Here is a 24,632-nt window from a genome sequence, read left to right as displayed (position 1 = left end):
TAAAATAAGCTTCGCGCCACCCATTTCGTTATACCTACAATATTACCGCGATTGGAGGCCCTGCAATCGATATATTTGCCATGACATTCTCTATTTCGATCTTGAACAGAGGCCGTACGGCCATACGGCCAAGTGGGCGATGCTCCATTTAAAATAATGCAAAGAATAAAATTCAGAACACGGCGTACTGATTCGTTCCGGTAAGTGGGCGCCTATCTTCATTATTTTTATCGATTCTTGTTTGTATTATTTATGTGCAAATTAGGTTTAATTATTAATAAATTAATGGAGGTCATGATAACTGGTTCCAGCCAATCAGAAAGAGACCTTCCAGTGTATCAACTCATAATGGGACTCTTAACAGTACGCTCTCATTGCCAGATTGTCAAGGGTATAATTAATATATACATAACAAAAGAATGTGATTTGTTCTATGGAATAAACAAAATAAAAGAACGGTGATATAAAGTTTCATTGCCAGATTGTTAAGGATACATAACTAAAGAATGTGATTTACTCTTTGGAACAAACAAAACAAAAGGACGGCGATAAATGTTTTGTTTTGTTTTTGTTTTTGTTTTTTTTTTTTGTCTTTTCGGCATTTCTGGTCTTCTCTCCTGGCCGTGGCTTAATTGTAACCCTCTTCTGATGTTGGGGCGCCTGGAAGGCGGAGTTACATTACCCCGATGATGTGATAGGATGATTATGATAATGTGGTGCCAGGAGAGGTCTTAAATCTAAACTTAACGTAAATTCCAGACCATGGACGAACACAGGAATAATCCCCTTTAAGGAAAAATTCCTGTGCTCTAACCGGGAATCGAACCCGGGACCTCATGAACTATAACCAGAAGCTATGACCACTAGACGGCGATAAATGTAAAAACGATATAATAGAAAAAACTCATTGCCAGATTGTCAAGGCAAGACCGTCTCCAATATTCAGACCTTACTGCAGGTATCGATAGTGACCAAAATGGCGCCGGTAGCGGTCCAAGCATGATTACCACGTGATTTTGTTATGAAGTTTTCTTGTGTTAATTACGTCGTGAAATGGGCCGTTCGTGTTGTAATTCTAATAGTGGATCTGTGTCTCATATTTCAGCGTTTAAGTTCCCGAAAAATACACTTTACTACGCGACAAATGGTTTAGGTGCATAATCGTGACAATAGTTAAGGAAATTACAGTTTGTTGTTTAGTTAACTCTCCGAAGACAGGTCTGAACCTCACCAACCACCAAATGATACCAACAAGGCATCACTTTTGAGGCAACTAAGGCAAGAAATAATGGGGTAGGGTGGCCAGTTCCTATCCCCCTAAAATGACAGTGTTACACATAAAACATTTTGAACGTAGATTAGTTATTAGGGAAGATATTTTTCCTATCGTAAATGGTGATGCTTTTCGTATTCCTCGGGAAATTTCGAATGTTACCCATGACGCCTAAAGAACCATATTTCCTAACCAACTTTCATACTGTACTGTCGGTCATTCTAGTGCCTAGAAAGAATCCACATCAACGGAAAGGGGAACAGATAGAGAAAGAAGAAGAATTTTTCAGGGAATGGTGTGAAAGGGACATTATTAGCACTTTTGTTCAGTTTCAAAGTGATGTTCAGGAAAGAAGTGTGGTTTCATTTACGACTGCTGTTTAAGGTGACTATATTATTTTCTTGAATATGAAAGATGATAGTGTAGAAGAAATTCCATCATTAATAACTATATACAAAGATGTTGAAACGAGGGAAAAACATTTCAAACAAATTATCGAGAAAAGTGAAAAGAAGTCATGAAGAGTTAGGCCTAAGCCTAAAAGTGACAAAACATAAAGGATTGAAATTCAAGACAAATTAGGCTAAGGACTCTTGGTTGTCAACATCCATCTATTAAAAATATAAAATATAAGCTGATTTATTATCATTATTATTATTACTATTATTATTATTATTATTATTATTAGTAGTAGTAGTAGTAGTAGTAGTAGTAGCAGTAGCTGACCTTGTTTAATTGTGTTATTGATTTTGAGTATGTGTTTTTTTTTTTGTATGTCCAACAACTATTAGTGAATGCATTTACTGCAGTAACTTAGGCTGTACGGAGTTCAGGGTATGGTTTTCGACTTACTGAAAACTATTTTCAGGCTGCGTTCGCACTGTCAAGTTCATAACTTCATAGCAATGTGTTTCTACTCGTACCGTATTTATCTTATTGTCTCTCCTTTGAAATTTAATCTAATATTACTCATAAATTAACGCTGTACGTTTATTTAAAACAAAATTTAGTAATTCAGCCTAATAATTACGAAAACTTTAACCATTTTGAGCACAGATGCATTATAGGGGCCAATCTCCTTATTGGTTGGATGGTATGATTGCTACTATCGATATGTATTGTTGTTATAATCGACATAATAGTAATATACGTTACAAGAGCGGTATGTTGACGTTTTCATGGTCGAGGAAAAGATTGAAAAAGCGTAACGTAGTTGAGGTTTTTTAATTTCCGAGAACATGAAAACAAACATACCGCTCGTGTATCGTACATTATTTTGTGCGAAGATCGATTATTACATACCTGAAAGACGAATTTCTAATTAGTTGCAATGAAATCTCCATGTTGGCTTCTGTTTAATGACGGCAACTTCGGAACACCAAAATATGTTTCTTCAACATTGTTGCTATAAAATGTTTTCTGTGTTTACTATACTCCAGCAGGCCGTGATATACGTCTGTCTTTCCCCCCCCCCCCCCAGTCTATAAATGCGAACTTAAAACAAACGGTAAGGTTATGTAATGATTTATTTTTCATTTTAATATTTTAACAATGTTATGTATATAACATATTGCAGTAATACCATCGGCATCTGGAATCTCGTTGATTTTTTGACGGCTTCCTTAATGTTGCTTGTATCAGGAATGCAATAACTTTCGTGGAGTAGTAGACTTTACTTAATTTTTGCAAATATTAAAAAACAATAATTAACAGTGCAATTTAGGTGAAATTGCAGTGGTAAGTTTCCAATTTATAATTATTACTATGTTAAACGTCTCTAAAAATAATATGTTAAAAGCCTAAAGCAGTAAAATGAATGTCGCGCTTAAGCGGTAAGAAGAGGGAAATTGTTATGTGTGTTACGTTGGGAATATTGAATGTGGTATTTCACACTTACCGCGTATTGGTTCTGTGCGGTAAGCAAGCAAATACGCACGATCTCGCACAAAATATGTTTCCAACTTCTAAATTAACAGTCAGTTTTATATTGTTGACTTGTAGCCTACTTCAAAATGGAATAACGGCAGTAATAGCAAAATATTTTTCCCTGGACCAAAAATATAATAAAAAGTGACTAAAATCACATCAGTAGTAACAAACTGTTTATTTTTTTTTTAATTTGGTAGCATTTAATGCTTATCAAATATCGAATACTAAAAACGCTAATCGAACCATTACTTCCGCTGACCTTTTTTTTTGCGTATAATGTGTGATGGGTGGCCCCTATAATGCATCTATTCCCTATTTTGACATAACGACATGGCGGAACAGTCTTTATAAATGGAAATGGTTGGACCGCAGCGGCGGCCATCTTTTTTCCGTATTAAGGCCTGAGTATTGGAGACGGTCTTGATCAAGGGTACAAAACAAAAGAATGTGATTTATTCTGTGAAATAAACAAAATAAAAGAAAGGCGATAAATGTAAAGTTCCGGTAGCGATGTTGAACGAATTAAGAGGGAGAAGTTGCGACACCCCTGGGCTTCTTCCGCCAGAAACACCTGCCCGTAACGGCTCCACGGAAGTCGGAGCGGTCCCGGTCCCGGGTTTGAGTCGTACTCTCACTTGAAGGTGACCGCGCTCTGGCGGAAGCAATTATTCGGCCGGAACTTCGGTCGGCCGCGCGCGCTCGCGTCTTCTTTTGTTCCCTCTTCTCGGAACCCTCGCGAGACTTCTGTCTTGCGCCTAGAACCAGTGTTGCCAACACTTGTTCATATAATCCCGCTAGATGGCTTTCGAAAACCCGCGATTTTCTAGCAAAAATCTCTAGATTTTAATCCGTATTTATTACCTATTTTATAATAATAATAATAATAATAATAATAATAATAATAATAACCATAGGTCAAGGTAGAGCATTCACCCGTCAATGTAACGAATATTGCACACTTTTATCATTGCCAATGTGGCGCTATAAAGCAAATTTTGAACATTTTAGTCACAGTCACAACACATTTCAGTTCTTATTGCACATAAGTTTACCACTACATCAACACATTCATTATTTTACAAGACACGTACTGAACGAACTAAATGTAATGATGAAAGTTTCTCCCCGACATCACGATCCACTTCCACTAGGTGGCACCCGACACGGCATCTAGCAGGGATGGCAATATATGCAAACGAAATGATACTAATTCATTCATTCATTCATTTATTTTATTCCATAGATCTTACATGAGCAATGAAGCTTTAAGATGTGGAACATGTCAACATTTTACAATATTACAATTACAATTTTTACAAATTTTTATAGTTTTACAATTTAGTAATTTTCTACAATTTTTACAATTTTGTACAATTTTTTTACATTTTTTTTTTTACATTTTGGCGAGATGTAGTGAGATGAGATGAGGTCCGAGGATTCGCCAAAATATTACCCGGCATTTGCCTTTTCGGTGGGGGAAACCTCGGAAAAACCCAACCAGGTAATCAAATCAAAGGGGTTGATGCCAAGGACTCGCCATAGACCATCCGGCTGCAGTCCCACGGCTGGGAAAACCTCCGAAGAAACCAAAGTCCAAAGGGGGATCCAACCCAAGCCCGAACGCAGCTCCGGATCAGCAGCCCAGCGAGTCTGCCGACTGAGCTACATCGATGGCTCTACTAAAAGTATACAATACATAGCCAATCAGATTATTAAATTTACAAACGCAAACGATCATTCATAAGTTGAGCTATATTATAATACAAAACAATTTAATTAAATTTAAGGCATAAACAATTCAACCAGTTGTGATATACAGAAATTGATAATACATATCATGCAAACTACTTCAAATTACAAACAAAAACAATTTATCAGTAGAGCTATATAGATTACTATTCAATTTAAAGCATATACAATTCATATACTAAACTTGAGGAATGTTACTACAGGTGTGTGGTAGGCCTTTTATGTGACAGGTTAGGTTAGGTTAGGTTATATTATGTGTGTATTATGTGACTGTTTAGGTTAGGTTTGGTTAGGTGTGTAGTATTATGCGAGAGGTTAGGTTAGGTTAGATTAGGTGTGTAGTATTACTACTATTTGGCGACACTGAAACCCCCTCCATTCTCTACCTCAAATACGTCACATTCATGAAATATGACCGTGTGCTTCACTCAAGCACATCCATTTTATTATATAAGTAAGGTATGTATTTGGGACGAGTTGGGTGGACATATGGGCCTAGCTCTACCAGTAATCACATCTAATTTCGAGTACTCCATACTATAAATCTAAGGTATTTGCAAGGTATTTTAGCAATATCATATAGTGTCAGGTATATAAGTAACGTTCACAATAATAATAATAATAATAATAATAATAATAATAAAGGTAAAAAAGGTATCCCCGTAACATGCCATGAAGGCACTTGGGGGGCATGGAGGTAGAGCGCCATGCTTTCCATGACCTCGGCACTAGAATGAGGTGGTGTGGTCGGCACCACGCTCTGACCGCCTTTTACCCCCGGGAAGGACCCGGTACTCAATTTTATAGAAGGCTGAGTGAACATTGGGGCCGTTCTGAAAGTTTGGCAACGAGAAAAAATCCTGTCACCACCTGGGATCGAACCCCGGACCTTCCAGTACGTAGCCAGCTGCTCTACCAACTGAGCTACCCGGCCGCCTAATAATAATAATAATAATAATAATAATAATAATAATAATAATAATAATAATAATAATAATAATAATAATAATAATATTCTTATTGAATTTGGTATTCCCAAGAAACTAGTTCGATTAATTACAATGTGTCTTAGTGAAACTTACAGCAGAGTCCGTATAGGCCAGTTTCTATCTGATTCTTTTCCAATTCACTGCGGGCTAAAGCAGGGAGATGCACTATCACCTTTACTTTTTAACTTCGCTTTAGAATATGCCATTAGGAAAGTTCAGGATAATAGACAGGGTTTGGAGTTGAATGGGTTACATCAGCTTCTTGTCTATGCGGATGACGTGAATATCCTAGGGGAAAATCCACAAACGATTAGGGAAAACGCGGAAATTCTAGTTGAAGCAAGTAAAGCGATAGGGTTGGAAGTAAATCCCGAAAAGACTAAGTATATGATTATGTCTCGTGACGAGAATATTGTACGAAATGGAACTATAAAAATTGGAGATTTATCCTTCGAAGAGGTGGAAAAATTCAAATATCTTGGAGCAACAGTAACAAATATAAATGACACTCGGGAGGAAATTAAACGCAGAATAAATATGGGAAATGCCTGTTATTATTCGGTTGAGAAGCTTTTGTCATCTAGTCTGCTGTCCAAAAATCTGAAAGTTAGAATTTATAAAACAGTTATATTACCGGTTGTTCTGTATGGTTGTGAAACTTGGACCCTCACTTTGAGAGAGGAACAGAGATTAAGGGTGTTTGAGAATAAGGTTCTTAGGAAAATATTTGGGGCTAAGAGGGATGAAGTTACAGGAGAATGGAGAACACAGAACTGCACGCATTGTATTCTTCACCTGACATAATTAGGAACATAAAATCGAGACGTTTGAGATGGGCAGGGCATGTAGCACGTATGGGCGAATCCAGAAATGCATATAGAGTGTTAGTTGGGAGACCGGAGGGAAAAAGACCTTTAGGGAGGCCGAGACGTAGATGGGAGGATAATATTAAAATGGATTTGAGGGAGGTGGGGTATGATGATAGAGACTGGATTAATCTTGCACAGGATAGGGACCGCTGGCGGGCTTATGTGAGGGCGGCAATGAACCTTCGGGTTCCTTAAAAGCCAGTAAGTATGTATGTATGTGTATGTATTTATTTACACTGCAATGGGTATATACCCGGTGGCAGTGGTAACTAATTACACTCAATAATGACAATAACAAACTTATTAATTAAAATACAAGTAATAATAATACTAATAATTAATACTAATAATAATAATAATAATAATAATAATAATAATAATAATAATAACAGGGAATATACTAAATGAAATGAAACGATCATTTAAAATAACATTTGAAATATTCTAATTTGTATCTTAAAACTAAGATCGAACTAAAACCCACGAGTATGATACGTTCATATCTGCACAAGTACCTTTCAACATTACACTCATTTCGCTGTCAACTCACTCACTGCACTGGAACTACGACACATTTCACTAATTCTATCCTGATTTCACTAACACTTCAAAAACATTTCACTGTTCAAATACTTTGCACTGCCACTATAAACTATAAAGCTTCACTGACAGGAACACGTTTCACTTACACAACACACTTCACTGACATAACATAATTCTTCTCTGATAGAACACTTCAATAACAACATATCATTTACACCCTTTAGTAATAATAATAATAATAATAATAATAATAATAATAATAATAATAATAATAATAATAAAATAAGTGGTATAGCGCACAAGTTTAAATTTCGCAGAAACTTCAGAGATTAAAAGCCGCTAGTATTTCCGCTAAGCGGGTTAATCTAATTTTACCCACGAGACGGTTATCCAAAAAAGCTGGATTTAGCGGGAAAACCGCTGAATTGGCAACACTGCCTAGAACCTCGGCCGTCGAAGACGGTTCAACAGGTGCCTGCGCGAGCTGGCAACAGCGCGCGTGACGTAACAGAGTCTTTGATATAATTTCATAACCCTGGGTGGGGGGAGAAAGTGAGCGGCGAGGCGGCGATTTACGTTTTGTTCTTCAGTCGTGACATGGCGGTCCGATGGCCGCCGTCCGCAGGGTGAAGCAGGAAGCCCGTCTGCGCCGCGCCGGGGCCATGCCGCCCAACCCGGAGGCTGAGCCGTGTGTGTCTGTTGCAGAGGTGGACGGGTATGGGGCGTACAAGCCCGCGCCGCCCCCGAAGCCGCGCTACTCCCCGCCGCCCTACAGGATGCCGCCCTACCCGCTGTACGGAGAGCCCGCCATCCCCGGCGCCGCCCCACCTGCGCCTGCCCCCGCTGCAACCGCCTCCGGACTCCACACGCACTCCAGCAAGTTCCCGGTGAGTGAGTTCAGTATTTTAAAATGGTTCTATGAATTGGAACAGTGCAGTGGTGAGAAACATCAGGTTGTTAACCTGTGGATTGTGACCGACAGGAAGAGGTAGAAAGTCGAGTGAAACTATGTGGGAAGTGTCAGGCAGTGGGAACTTCCCATGGCTTTGTGTTATGGAAATGGGACTGCATGCAAACACGTCATTAACTTACAGGCAGTGCGATCTCCTCAAGACCAAGAAACACGCACGATACTTCACAGTTCGACCTATCGAAATAATCCCACAACAATCTAGAAACATTACTTTTTGTGTAAGGCCCTTAACATACTTGATGAGTTTTCGCTAGCGAGAAATGTGTTGCGAGAAAGAGGCGAAGAGCCTTCCTCCACACACTTGGCGAGTCCTCGCTATCACAGATCACACCTCGCTATGATCATCTATGCACTGCCTTCATGCAGAAAGCATTTTTCTGATTATAGTAATCACTCGTTGGGGGAAATATTATAGGTTATGTATTTACGTATATTGTCGTACTTAGGCCGTGTCTCAAAGCTACATTTTCAGCTGAAGTGAACTAGATTGTTGACTAAATAGCTGGATATGACGTCAGAAGTTATGATCCAAAGCTACGTAGTGCATAGCAATCAAGTCCGTAGTAGCTAGTAAACGAAAATGCTTGCTCGATTGTTGACTTGTTCACTAAACAAACATGGATACCTCATCAGCAATTGGGGTTATGAAATCTGATGATGCTTTGGAAGTCAAATAATGTAAATATCATGTAGAATAACACGTTAACTTTGAACACTGATATTGTTAGTACCTTCTGTACATTGTTTTAAACATTACTGTACTATATTAAGCCCTTATCTTTTCCACATAATTCGTAATGAAACTGCATTAGAACAGTGCCTTCTTAATTCAGTTCTGCACCGTGATGTCATGGTTTTTAGAAAAATAGTCTATGAAGAAGGCCATGTTTCAAGCATACATGTCCAAAGCTCCCTAGTGTGTAGTTTACAAGTCATCTAGTTGCTAGTCACTAGTGTCTAGTATGGACTTGAGCTTTGATACACAGCCTTAAATATATACAAATTACGTACGAACGCTATGTTGAATCTGAGTATTCAGATGATGAGAAATGGAGTTACATGAACATATTTTGTTCATGAAAAGAAGTAGGCCTAAAATTAAAGCCAGAAATATCTGAAAATCACACTGTATCTTATGAAAATAAGGGCGAGTTTTGGACACTGGTTTCGATTTGAATGATGATACGTTTAGGCATTATTTCAGGTTGAATGGACCTCAGTTTTTTGCCATTCATTACATGATAGAGGATTTTTTGCTATATTCTGATTAAAATTATGTAAACTGTTAAGACATATAGATACATTATTTCAAATGTTTAATCAATACCGTACTATTAAATCTCATCAAAATAAAATATAGCCCTATTTATTTTCAGATAATCTGATATTTGTCTCCAGATTTTTTCATTAAGTTTCGTGTTTTTATAGTTTTCATCCCGTGTATCCTATAAATAGGCCTATGGGTGACATCGTACAAGTTCGATAAGTTTCTGACTGCAATTATCAGCCATCTTTCCTCATTTTCAAATAAAAACAATACAATTCATCGCCATCTTTGATAAATGTGTCAAGAAAATTCGCTGAGCTACCGATCTCAGCGAGAAACTCGCGCGAGGTTTTTGCCTCGAGCGAGAATCTCTTCCAGTGTGTGGACGTCCATTTGAATCCATGTTATCAATTTTTTAATTTTCTCGCAACATATTTCTCGCTGGCGAAAATTCTTCAAGTGTGTTACGGGCCTAACTCCGTCTGTGGCACATTCTAACCTCCTTTCTGTCAAGGTCGTACTGCTAGCCATAGCGTAAAGCGTGTCTCGTGTACTCGACAAGTTTCACAAACGTTCTTCAGATTTCTCCTGACATTACGTCAAATTAATAATCATTACAACCAGTTTCACCTGTGATAATAAAGACGATTGTTACATATTTAACATTTGCCAACGAGCTTATTTTTTTGTTTTATCAACGTTTGTGATCTCTGACATTGGTTAAATCAATGTTAAAACTTGAAAGAAATCCGCCTGTCAGCTGAACGTTTACTTACTATTGTTGCTGACGGAGTATTACGCAGTTGGCCATGTTGAATATGAAAGGTAAACCCAACCCATTAACGTATTTCGTAACTGAGTAAAATGACTGACCATTTTGTAGCTTGTTGGGGAATGGCAAATTTACTACAAGTTGTCTTAAAAAAGGTGTTATGTATATACGGAACAAATTGAAACCAAAACTGGTTACAACGTCGGATTATTAGTATTGTAGGCTATTTTAATATTTGCCAAGACTAACTAGCACATTTTTTTTCGTTTCATCAACGTACTGTAATCTTATATGTTCTCAAACATTTATCAAATCCACGTTCAAAATTCTTTTCTTTCTAATGGCTGGGTATGTTGAAAAAAAATTTCATTGGCCCATTTGTCTTCTGGCTTCCCAATATCGGTCCCATTCAGAAGTGCTGGATAACAATGGGCAGTGACTAGGGAGACTTCTGTCCATTTTTTCTTTTTGATTACACAAAGTGTGCAGTTGAGATGGGAAACGTTATTTTCTCGTAACAGTTCCAACTGTTCCAGTTTCTTGAAAATACTAGGTTCCAAATAACAGTTCCGAAATAACAGTACGATATAACTCCACAGGTGCACAGTGGTATCTTGAAATATGTAGTAGGCCTACGAAGCATGGGGCTCTACTTCCATGCCTCCCAACTGCCTTCATGGCGTGTGACGGGGATAACTTTACCTTTTTTACCTTCGACCAGTATGTAACGGAACAGTGGTATTTTGGACGCTAAATGACCACATACTTCCCTGTATACCATGTGATGCAATAAGTATGTCATAATGAGCTGAGACACCCTGAGAATTGAATTCGTTGAAAAGAAATGTGTTCTAATACTAGACTGAATTCATAGATTAGGTTTGTTCGAAACAGGAATTTTAATATAATTTAAAGTATTTGCAAATTAATCACGGAATGGAAGTGGATGCTAATGTTTAATAAAACCTAACCCATTCTTTCTCTTCTGTTCAGCTAAAGTTCACAATGGTGTTCAGTTTCTCCAAATTCTAAATAAAAAGCTATAATCATTTCTGTTGTACCAAAATCCATAATAACGTCATGAAAAATAATAATCTTATTGTAATGAAACAGAAAAATTTTCAACCTTTGTATATTTTTTAAATAGAAAATGTTCAACATTTTCTGAATGAAAATATGTTCAACAGAATTTAGTTTAATTTGAAGAATTGGTAATGAAACTATGAATAGAAAACGTCTGTCAATAAAACTTACAAAGCAGAGGACGCCGAGATGTCGGACGTCGTAGATGATGATGATGATGATGATGATGATGATGATGATGATGATGATGATGAAAAATTAAGAACTGTAGTGTATTCTTGTGTATCATGTTGTGATTCAGATTCTGCCAATGGTATTATACTAAAATAACAAATTCCAATGAAATTTAAATGAAACGGAACTCAAAATATACGAATTTTTATTCTCCACAAATCCATTTTTAAACAATAGAGAAAAGCTATATTTAGTCGGGGTGAAAAAATAGGATTTCTTGGTTATTTAATAAATCGTGAGCAGTTTGCAGAGAGGGTAGATTTAGGCTACCACTAGGCTGTACTTAAGCTTGCCAACTTTCGTAAGTAAAAATTAGGGACACAAACGTTACTGAGAATTTTATTGCACTAATTATTTCCACTTTTCAATCCACATATTCAACAGTAGTACTCTTAGGCCCGGTTGCAGAAACGCAAATCAAATCAGTCCCTAATCGCCAATCAGTTGATGTCTGATTAATTTGATTGTTCATTGCGTTGCACAAACGTGAATCTCCAATCAACTTGTCTCAGGTTACTAATTGCTGATTTGAGAAAGACATACATTTGACAACAGCGCTATTTAACAACCACAGCCAATTTGATGCTCTTTAAAAGTCGCGAAACGAATGCATCAAGTGGGCGGTGACTAGGAAAACAAGTGAATGTTCAAGTGAATGTTTTGATGTTTTGTTGCTTTTTGTAGAAAGGAAACAGGCGGATTCTATTTGTATATAGACTACAATATAGTGAAACAAAAATGAAGCAAAAAAAAAAAAAAAAACGTGAGGGGGCTTCTGTTGTGGGATTTACTAGGGGAATCGACAAGAAATTGGAATATGCATAGCCTCCATAACCCAAAATAATTCCATTTCCCATCTCTCTGTTTACAAATGGAGCTCGTAACGTACTCATTAAAAATATTGTGTTGTCATGTGTAGAACCCTGCCAACGGGCTACAACATTCCAGAATTTCAATGATGGTGTAGGCAACAAATTGCCTGTATATTCACAGAAAAGAAACCTTTTCTATTTCGATAAAGTTCGGCATCATTTCAACCAGGTGATTGGATGGGGATGTGAGCAGTCTATACAACCAATATTAGGCTCTCTTGGAAATTCTCTCTGGATTTCAAATCGTTCCCTGTTTGAAGTTTGGAGATTTATGAGACCCTGCCATAACAAAGCAATTTCATACGTAACATTCCTAACTACTCGGCAAATACAGTAGTTGATTTGTGGACCCTAACAAGTTAACCCAAGACCGCCTGAAAAATTCCAACAGCATAAAATCTCAGCATTATTAGAACTTGGTTCATAGGAGAAAGTGGAAGGTTTCGATTTGTCTGTCTGCATATATTTGTTTCAATTTTTGAAAGTAACAAAACACACGACTCCTTACTTAACCTAAATCTTTGCTCAAATTCTCTGTCATTATACATAAAAACAATTCATGTCTATCACGGAAACGCTTTCTTCTTAATATTTTTTTTCGTTCTAAAATTTCTTCATTAGAAGAATCCATTATGTCGAAAACAATATTGTTACGCTATAACTATTTACTACATAATTACAGTAACTGCATTATAAACAGAACAACATAAATAGCCTACTTGATCGATGATCAGTGACTTAACCAGCAAAAATCTGTTGATCAAATCTGATGGAAGACTGATCTCCGATTGTTCTTTCTGCAACAGAAATAGAACTGATGGCCAATCAAACCCTCCTTGATTGCCAATCATATTTTGATCGGTGTTTCTGCAACCGGGCCTTAGAACAGTATATGTACATTTTAACAGAACCACCTCATTTCATATGTAAAAAAAATTACAAAAACTTTCCAAAATGACCATAAAACATGTTAAAAAACAGTATAAATCGCTTATAAAAGAAATGTCAACTCTTTGCTACTTGGAACTATATTATTGATGTAATTACTAACCTAATATGAACTAACCTAACTTAAGGTAATCTGAACTAACCCGAACTAACCTAACCTACCTACACAAAAGATTTCAACCACGTTTAAGGGGTTAGGTACAGCTTACAGCAGTAAAATTTTTGGAAATATCCAACATTTTTTTTTTCCTCCATTACTGTATATTGTACAATAATGAAAATTGGTACGTGTAAAACACTGTCCTTCTGCTACATGAAAAAAAAATTCTTTTACGTTTTAAAAAAATATTTATATATATTTTTTTCAAAATTCAGAATAGTGGCAGTTCACTGTGCAGTGATGAAGCGTTTCCCTCATAACTCATAAACTTGTTAACTTTTTCATGTTCTCTCTCTTTTATTTTATTCCTGAAACTCATGTTTACAATATCATGCTCTTTCAACTACATTCCTTAATAAATAATATATTTTTTTATTTTGTGTTAGAAGAAAATACTGATATTTGAGCATTTTAAAAAGAATTTATTTTTTATCAGACAATCTATCAAAGATAGAGAAGTGATCTTGCACGATATTGTAGACATGACATGCATAAATACACAGAAAAATTTCATAAAAGAATGTTGGATAGTTTTTTAGTTATGTGGGAAACGCTTCATCACTGCACAGTGAACTGAATTTTGAAAAAAAAAAAAAAAAATGTAAATAATTTTTTTAAATCGTAAAAATATTTTTTACTAGTTTTCATTATTGTACAAGATACAGTAATGGAGGAAAAAAAATGTTGAATATTTCCACAATTTTACTGCTGTAAGCTGTACCTAATCCCTTAAGTGATTTATCACCAGAGCTATCAGATCTTATCACACGTGAGAGGCTGCGGTATTTTACAAGTCTTTGTTGTTGTCTCGTTGATATCCATATCTGTCGTAGAAGTGGCCGTATAAAACTTTCTTTTTTCCACTTTCTCGCCGGAACGAAATGACGCATCAAGTGGAACAAAGTGGACATAATACTGAATGGCGCAAACTAAAGTCAAAGTGCAGCCGATAGATGATTCAGTAAGTGTACTGTGATCAAACCTGCTCTGTATTATGATCATTGCACCCGTCACTCTGTTGACACATCAACGAGAATTAAATTTCTGCCTTGAACATGCGTACTAGAGCCATTTCTCTGATTCGTAAGCATGTCTGTATGAGACTAGGCGAATTATCTTCCAATCCAGACTAAATCCAACAATGTGATAGGAACAAAAATCAGCTATAAATGCCCGATATGCCATACAATTGGGAGTTTTGATACATGTGCAAATTATTTCGGGACGCGGAACGCAATGGTCGAAATCGGGACTATCCAGGAAAAAAACGGATAAGTTGGCAAGCCTAGATGTCCCGATATGGCGGGACATTCCCGATTTTCAGGAAATTTTCCCTTGTCGCACGACGCAGAATGTCCAGCTTTTGAAGATGTTATCCCAGTAGCGGCTCGCCGCCAAAAAAATAGGTGAAGTGCTGTTCACATAAATGCATGAACAGTTTTACCAATATAATGAGTAGACCTTATATTCGTAAATTACGTACAATTTTAATAGTTCTAGAACACATGCAAACAGGAAAACTAATTTATTTCAGGACTCAACCAATTTCTTGCATACCAAGTCAATCCTCCTATCTTTTAAAGCAGCAAACCTGTCGATGATGCCTACATAAAACGTCTGATTTAACTGAGGGTGGATAGTATATTCTCTGCAATACTATGGGGCTAATGATGAAAGTCCCTCCTGTGATGTAGCATTCTGAGAGAAATTTTCAATATTTTCAAACAGAAAAGCTTCTTTCATCGAAAGAATTTTTAAAGTTATTTTATACAACTTCTCTATTTTCCTAGCACTTTTTAAAACAAACAAATGGAACTGTAGATAGTCAAGAATTTAAAACATCTTTTTATCCTCATATTTAAGTCCACAAAACGACATTTCTAATAATAAATTATACTTGGCTCGGAAACATGACGGCCTTCCCTCATCCCCTTCACCAGTTAACTGCAGGCACGCGCAAGGGATAAACCCTTAGCCGAGTTGCCAATTCTTGAAGTCATTGTGATTTGCGAACGTTTTTTAAACTGTGTTCCGTGAAACCGCGATTTTCAGTGAGACTATATTATCTTTGTAAATATACCTTAATTTGTAATTACTACAACAAAATTGGTGTAAAAATGAACAAACTTATTTTAAAAACACTTTATATTTATATTTTCACTAACATGTTTTGCCTAGATAAACAAAAAAATGCAGACTTCTATACTAAGTGTTAAATTCTCATGTTATTGAAGTTCCAGAATTTTATACTTAATTAAGAATGTTGCGCCGGTAAAATTTTCTGAAATTGTGATCATTGAGTAGTTATAGAATTTATAGTACAAAAGAGTAAAGTTAGATTTTATCAGCTTAGCCTTGGATGATAATTTCCACGAACGTATAAAATCTGTTTACTCTAGTGCGCTATACAATATTTTATTCATTACTGGCATGTAAATTTAATTTTAAATTGTAGGGCTTTTCTTGGTAATGTGTTGTTGGCGAAGAAGTTCATTTTACTATTGCTAATATGTTGCTTGTCATGTAGAGAGTGAATTAAAAACATTTAATTCACTGCTGTAAGTTAGAAAACTTTTTAGCACTGCTGTGAATAATGTCATTATTTAGGTTGCTAAGGACGGTTTTGCTGTTGGCGATATCTCTTTCGCGTACTGTTCACATACTGTTCGGCGAAGTAAATCACGTATAAAATCATCTATCTTACCGAATTCTGTTTTAATTTGTTTATTTTCTCTTTAGTTGGTGAACCGTAATTCTTAATTTCTATGCTCATATATCCAACTCCGCCGGTTGCGTCCGATGTTAAGTGGTTAAGATTTATACTTATTAAACTGCCTGAACTTTCGATTACTTTATGGATAGAATTTCTAACGTTAGACACAATTTTAACACTTCGTTTTCTTAGCTACGCTCCTCTGCAAATAAGATCTTCTGTTTTCTTCGACGGTGTTATTTGTTGTTCTTGTCGTGATGGTCCTGGATCTTCAGGTGTATCAGGAAGCCTGGCTGCGGATCATCTGCTCCAACACTCATTAATCATGGCCGGAATAAATTAGACATATTGAAGCGCACAACGGTATAAAACAACACGTCGACAAAGACACTGAGAATGGGTGAAACCTAACAGGTAGAGGCAATGACTGCTAGATTTGGCAATGCTGGGATCTATTGTATTCCTTCCACGTGGCTAGGGGTTGAGTAGAGGATGGGGGTTTATGAGGGATTACCAATTCCAAGAAGAGAGGCCGTCATGTTTCCGAGCCAAGTATACAACTGTATCATTTTCGGGATTCGGTATATATTTCGCACTTATTTATCAACATTTTCTATGTTCTGGTGCCTAAGTACTCGTATTTGTATAATAGTGATTGAACATATAATACACACTTAGATGTAGGATTAATACACTAAATACACTTATCACTAATATACTCTAAATATATTAAGTAATAAGTTAATATATACGTACACAGTATTAAACTACATGACGTGTACATTTACGCGCGCGTTAAACTTTCAAATACAAGAGCTGGAACAAAACTGGCGAGCTCATGAGAAGAAATAATACACGCCGCGGAAAACAACTTTTAAACTTTGCTAATGTATGTGGGGTGTATTCCTGATAAAATAATATAGAGCCAGCTAATTTACCACTGAAGGGGTGGCTGCTAAGACACAGGGAATGGGAATACTATTCTCGAGTCAGGTAGTACATACTGTAAAATTTCACAGCCCTTGAACAATAGCTCCCTGCCTTGGAAACCATCTTCAACCCTTCGCTACCGTTAGATCTGCAAACTGGTTACTCCACCTACAAGTCTGACTATTCTTCGTAGGTAACTGAAAGACTAAGGCCCGATTGTATAAACCATTTAATCTTAGATCAGAGGTTAAATTGATCCTTGTTTCAGTTGAACTAGGAATTTTGCGTTGTATAAAGTCTAATCTGAGATTAATTTGTCTCAAACTAAAGTCAACTTTGACTGAAGAAATTTCTCCGATTAAGTTAGATGATCCAAGTTCAGTTATTTCTTTTCTGTTTGAAATATACGAGTGACAGATTGTGCAAATAAAATATCCATTATTATTAATATTAACAGATATGATAGGTACATTTATATATATTTCTTTCAATTTCTTGCCTTAATACACAAACAATCTTATATTTTATAAGGCTCTATCATGTTCAGCAGTATCAAATAACATAACCTATAATTATATTATGTTTATAACAACCATTAATTATTAATGGATATGATAGGTACATTCATAAATTTTCAATTAACTATATTACTAAAGGAAAATTGTCGTTTTATAAAGCTTTATTATGTTTAGCAGTATCAAACACCATAACATGACAACAACTCGGAAAACAGTCAACCGTCTTCTTATTGTCCGCCATTATTTACATTGCACAAAAAACCAGTGTCTCCAACAGGGTGTACGGAAAGTCGCCAAAAAGTAGTTGAAAAGTCGCTAGATTTCTCATTATCAACAAAGAAAGATTAAATTTTGTCACTATGGGGTGCTAAAAAGGTCACTAAATCCCTATTTAAGCAATATAAAAGTTAAAAGAAATTGTTGTTGGAAAAAGAGTTAAAGTCGCTAGATTGGCAACACTGAGCAAACCTGTCCGCGCATCACGTATTTCACCTGTTTATGCGATGTTGCCAAATCCTTTTCACGTGAACTTAGATTGCATTTGAACCAAGGTAATTTGATCGCAGAAAAGTTTTATACAATAGAAGAAGTGTCTGAACTCGGTTCACTTTTCGATCTTCGATCAAAGTTGATCTTTAGTCAGGGAGTTTTATACAATTGGGCCTCAGAAACGCATTTCACTCATACAATCTTTCTTTAGTGCGTGACGTCACGTTACCATGGGAACCAAGTGCTGTATGAGAATGGGAGGCCAAATAATTTCACCTCTACAATATTGTAAGTTCCAATAGTCACCGCTCGGCGCTCGTAACAGTTGACATTATTCTATTCAGCGGACGGTTACAAGTACTATTTATACAACTAAACACTGTTCATAACGACTGAAAACAAAACTTTTTTTTTATTTTAGAAATACGGTGCCGGTAATAACTAGAATTAATTATTAATACGAGATAAAATTGTGTTTTACACATAAATAGATGAAGTAACACTTCACCTACTTCACCTGAATAACCGCCCCTGTGTTATCCATTCGTAATCGGAATTGAAATTTGCCCTGGACGCGAAACAAATACACCACGCACCATGTTCAGTTAGACTGAAGGGGTATGCAGATTTAAGAGAACACTCTCCAATCACTAAGTTTCTATTTGTTGATAGAGTGGAGTGAACTTTAGAGTCATTTAGATGGAAGAGCGAGGAATACTACGCTACCCGTGAAGGGAATTTGTACTTCTTTTGGGGAACATTTTACATTTGACACACCATTCATTTACATTCCAGGAAATTCACATCTAAAAAAATAGTAATATACGTTACAAGAGCGGTATGTTGACGTTTTCATGTTCGAGGAAAAGATTGAAAAAGCGAAACATACCGCTCGTGTATCGTACATTATTTTGTGCGAAGATCGTTTATTACATACCTGAAAGACGAATTTCTAATTAGTTGCTATGAAATCTCCATGTTGGTTTTTGTTTAATGACGGCAACTTCGGAAAACCAAAATATCTTTCTTCAACATTGTTGCTATAAAATGTTTTCTGTGTTTACTATACTCCAGCAGGCCGTGATATACGTCTGTCTTTTTTTTCCCCCAGTCTGTAAATGCGAACTTAAAACAAACGGTAAGGTTATGTAATGATTTATTTTTCATTTCAATATTTTAACAATATTATTTATATAACATATTGCAGCAATAACATCGGCATCTGGAATCTCGTTGATTTTTTCACGGCTTCCTTCATGTTACTTGTATCAGGAATGCAATAAGTTTCGTGGAGTAATAGACTTTACTTAATTTTTGCAAATATTTAAAAACAATAATTAACATTGCAATTTAGGTGAAATTGCAGTGGTAAGTTTCCAATTTATAATTATTACTATGTTAAACGTCTCTAAAAATAATATGTTAAAAGCCTAAAGCAGTAAAATGAATGTCGCGCTTAAGCGGTAAGAAGAGGGAAATTGTTATGTGTGTTATGTTGGGAATACCGAATGTGGTATTTCACACTTACCGCGTATTGGTTCTGTGCGGAAAGCAAGCAAATACGCTCGATCTCGCACAAAAGTAGTTAAACTCATTATTGCTATTCTTATGTGCCAAAGTTTGCCCAAAAATTGAAGATGTTATATTATAATCCATATATGATTGGCGGACGTTGATGTGTTTTCAGAACCCATTCTCCATAATAGATATTTACCGTCGTTAATTACTTGATAAGTAATTTGAAACAAAAGCATTAAGCCGGAAGTGTTAAAATATAAAGCATTTTAAGATTGTTTTAAATTTATTAATATCATAAACTGCTCTTAATGCTTATTAAATATATGTTTTTTTTTATTTATTCATTACAGATTTTTCTACTGTGTACAGTATTTTATATTAAAGGCTTTCAAAGCCAATAAATAAATCATGTACTTGCCACGGACTGGAAAATGCTATGTTGAGACATCTTGCGGACTTTCATAGAACTATTTCGATAATCAGAATCAGCTACAGACTACTGGCCACGGGCGGTTTGGTACGCATTTTATGTACTGTATTGCCTTTGTTTTTTGTTGAATTTCCCTTGAATATTCTATGGACAATTACCGTATTATAAAATTGGTATTGGCACTCCTTTTCTTACCATTGTTAGAGGAAGATATGATTTATAACGAGACGTTTGAAAATTAAAATTAGACAGTTTGACGTTTGATATGAAAAATCTGACGGACGTCGGTGAAACCGGTTCTTAATTTTCTAGTAGGATGCCTTGCGTGGAACCCACGGTCGTGGTTTGCATCCAGCCTAGGGCATAGATGTTTGTCCGATGTTTTCTAGGTGGGGGGGGAGGGGTTCTGAGTCGATACTGAACTCCTGTCACGGCATTCCGTCACGAATGTATCTAGCTTCAAGTTAAATGAAGTGGAAGTGTGCGTAGAATGGTACCCTTCTAGGGGCATGAAAAATCAGAAAATAATATTTTCTTGATATCATTAAAACTAAGAATGTTCGAACAGTACTAAGAAAAGATGGTTTTGTCCGTTATTTAACAAGGCTAATATTATAAATAAAAATAATTAACATGCATCCCAGTCACAAGAATCTCATAAAATACAATATTAAAATTATTAAATAATTTAATATTTAAAATACGATAATTTTGTCCAGGGCGCATCCGTTTTGTTTCAAGGATTATGATCATTTTAGTCCAGGGATCATCCATTTTGGTGTAAAGATGATTCGTTTAACATCATTCATAGTATTCTGCCCAAGGGCAGTTCTTTCACTGCAAACCCAGCATTCTCCAGTCTTTCCTATTTTCTGCTTTTCTCTTAGTCTCCGCATATGATCTATCTATACCTTAATGTCGTCTATCATCTGATATCTTCTTCTGCCCCGAACTCTTCTCCCATTCACCATTCCTTCCATTCCATCCTTCAGTAGGCAGTTTCTTCTCAGCCAGTGACCCAGATAATCCCTTTTCCTCTTCCTGATCAGTTTCAGGATCATTCTTTCTTCACCCATTCTTTCCAACACAGCTTCGTTTCTTATTCTATCTGTCCATTTCACACGTTCCGTTCTTCTCCATATCCACATTTCAATGCTTCTAGTCGCTTCTCTTCACTTCGTTTTAGTGTCCATGTTTCTGCTATACATGATGCCACACTCCATACAAAGCACATCACTAGTCTCTTCCTTAGATTTTTTCCAGAGGTCCGCAGAAGATGCTCCTTTTTCTATTAAAAGCTTCCTTGGCCATTGCTATCCTCCTTTTGACTTCCTGGCAGCAGTTCATGTTACTGCTTATAGTATACCCCAAGTATTTGAAGCTGTCCACTTGCTCTACTGCCTCATTTATTTTTATTGGGTTATTTTACGACGCTTTATCAACATCTAGGTTATTTAGCGTCTGAATGAAATGAAGGTGATAATGCCGGTGAAATGAGTCCGGGGTCCAGCACCGAAAGTTACCCAGCGTATGCTCTACTGCCTCATTTATAATTCGCAAGTTTGCCTTCTTTACTTTTCTTCCTATGACCATGGTCTTCGTCTTATTGGCATTTATCTTCATCCCATACTGCTCACAGCTGTCATTTACTTCAGTAGCATATCCCTTAGTATCACATCCTTTTCTGCTAACAACGCCATATCATCAGCAAATCTTACGCACTTTATTCTTATTCCTCCTACTATCATCACTCCTCCCATGTTCTGAAAACAGTTCTTCACTAAATCCTCCAAGTAGATGTGGAACAGAGTAGGTGTTATCGTTTAACATGTTTATAAATGATTAATTCTTTAATGAATCACTCCAAACCAATGTGAATATAGCGTGGATTGTGTATGAAGATAATTTTTTGTGTTAGCCTCATTGTGCATTATTGTTTATGTAAATAAAAATAAATTTAAATTAACATGGTACATAAACAGCATTTTAAGAAATATAGGACACGTGCAAGCAATAAAACTATGTGCCTTACGTACTTAATATGTGCCGCGTGTATATTAATTTGTAAAGTTATTCCATCTCTCACTTTCATTTGAGCTTGGAAGGACGCAGCACAAGTGAGACATCAGTCCCGTGTTTAGTGTGGGGGGATAACGAAATTTCAATAATTAACAGAAGCAAATTTGGAAAGACCATCAAGAATGGAAAAAAATGGGGTTCCAAAAATTACATTGAACTACCAACCTAGATGCAGAAGAGCAGGAAGAGATTGCATTGAGATGAAAACAGGTCGAAAAACCTAAGTTATGACAAGAAGAAGAAGAAGAAAATAATATTATACCACAGTCTAGTATATACAGTCACGAAGCTCAATAAGCAGTAAATATGCATCCATAGATAGTTGATAACCACTAGGATCGCTATTATCGCCTCATTACAGACAATGCGAAATAGTACCGTCACAGTCTATTGTTCCTAGCACCCTCATAAACTCAAGCTTCGTGACTGTATATACTAGACTGTGGTTATACTGTTACTGTTTAACATTAGGAACTTTGGAGTAAATAGCTCATACATCATACAGGATTTTGTAATTCTGATTTCACTTGTTTGAAAGAGTCATAAAATCACGATAACGATTTAAAACATTGCTGTGATTCAGCTGAAATAGTAATGTCTGTTTAAGAAATACCTCTGGTTATGTAACCTGCTATGAATGTCAAAACTCCAGTTTCACCGTAATTCTTTACACGACAAATGACATACGGAATTTTATAAAGTGGTAATGCGAGAACCTGTCTTAGGAGTCTTGTAGATATTACCGTCTCTGCATTATTTTCCATATGATATTCAGGATTCCCCAGACGTCAGCATGCATCGCCGAGATAGCCCATTACTTTTCCACATTGAACTATGGGACAGAAAATTATCTTTCATATACAAGATGTAACTAATATGTGTATCAAAATTTTAGTGGAATATTCCTCTCATATTGAGGATGAAAAAGTGTTTTATGAACATATATCCGAAAGGGCTTTATTTCCTTTTTACAACTATTTTTCTACAATTCTGCTTACATTGTGTGATGCGCTGCATTATGGAGGGAGGGGGGGATAGTATACCATATGGAAATGCCAATGTTTGACCCGGGCATTGTTGGTCTCGTTTCATATTCTTCCATCCAGGTTCAGTATAGAAAGGTATAAAGTGTTTTTACAGTACACCTTGCTTGTTCTGTTACACCATGGGCCGTTAGCAATAGGATAAAACACGTACTTCATGCACGATGGAGCTTCTGCTCATTTCAGTGTCAATGTTCGTATATTTCTAAATCAAAGGTTCCGTAACAGATGGATGGGTAGACATGGACCAATTCCTTGGCCTCTGAGTTCTCCGGACTTAGGCCTAAAGTCACTAGACGTTTATCCGTGGGGTCATTGAAAAGAGTTTATGTATGGAACCCCGGTGCAAGATGAAGGGAGTCTCCGAGCTCGTATTTTGAAAGACAATATTCTCCGTGGATAGATTAGCGCATCCGGGATTCAATGTGACGGCAGGTTGATGCATATATCCATGCTAACAGGAGACCTTTCGAACACTTCCTGTAAGATTATTTCCTTGTGGTATGCTACTGTTATTTCATAGTTTACCGCATCATACAATGTAGAATATTGTTGTTAGTTAATTTTAAGCTACTTTCACACCTTATTTTCAATTTTTTTTTCTTTCTCTCTTTTCTGTTTTGTTCCTGTTTTTAATAGAGTATGTTTTCTTTTCCTTGTTTATGTTTTATAAATTATATCAATTGTCAGTCTTGAACATTGTAATTGCGCTTTGCCTCTTATGTTCAATAATAAATAAATAAATTGAATTGAAATGAATGAATTGTAATGAATGAATTGAATTGAATTTTAATTAATGAATTGAATTGAAATGAATGAAATGAATTGAATTGAAATGAATTGATGAAATGAATTGAATTGAAATGAATGAATTGAATTGAAATGAATGAATTGAATTGAAATGAATGAATTGAATTGACATGAATGAATTGAATTGACATGAAAGAATTGAATTGAAATGAAATGAATTGAAATGAATGAATTGAATTGAGATGAATGAATTGAATCGAAATGAATTGAATTGACTTGAAATGAATTGAATTGAATTGACATGGATTAAATTGAAATGAATGAAATGAATTGAATTGAAATGAATGAATTGAATTGAAATGAATGAATTGAATTGAAATGAATGAATTGAATTGAAATGAATGAATTGAATTGAAATGAATGAATTGTAATGAATGAATTGAATTGAATTTTAATTAATGAATTGAATTGAAATGAATTGAATTGAAATGAATTGATGAA

At 36.0% G+C, this 24,632-nt stretch overlaps 1 protein-coding gene across 1 annotated transcript in view; it reads left to right on the top strand.

Annotated features, from left to right (window-relative positions):
• Positions 1-24,632, top strand: part of LOC138692243 (uncharacterized) — a 180,655-nt gene that overhangs the window by 92,086 nt on the left and 63,937 nt on the right. Inside the window, exon 4 of the mRNA XM_069815379.1 lies at positions 8,058-8,239. Within this exon, the coding sequence (XP_069671480.1) occupies positions 8,058-8,239 (182 nt within the window). The remainder of the gene's footprint in view (positions 1-8,057; positions 8,240-24,632) is intronic.

This window comes from Periplaneta americana, chromosome 16 (assembly GCF_040183065.1).
Source record: "Periplaneta americana isolate PAMFEO1 chromosome 16, P.americana_PAMFEO1_priV1, whole genome shotgun sequence".
NCBI lineage: Eukaryota > Metazoa > Arthropoda > Insecta > Blattodea > Blattidae > Periplaneta > Periplaneta americana.
Note: the sequence above shows the minus strand (reverse complement) of the source record. Positions and strands in the feature narration are given on the sequence as shown.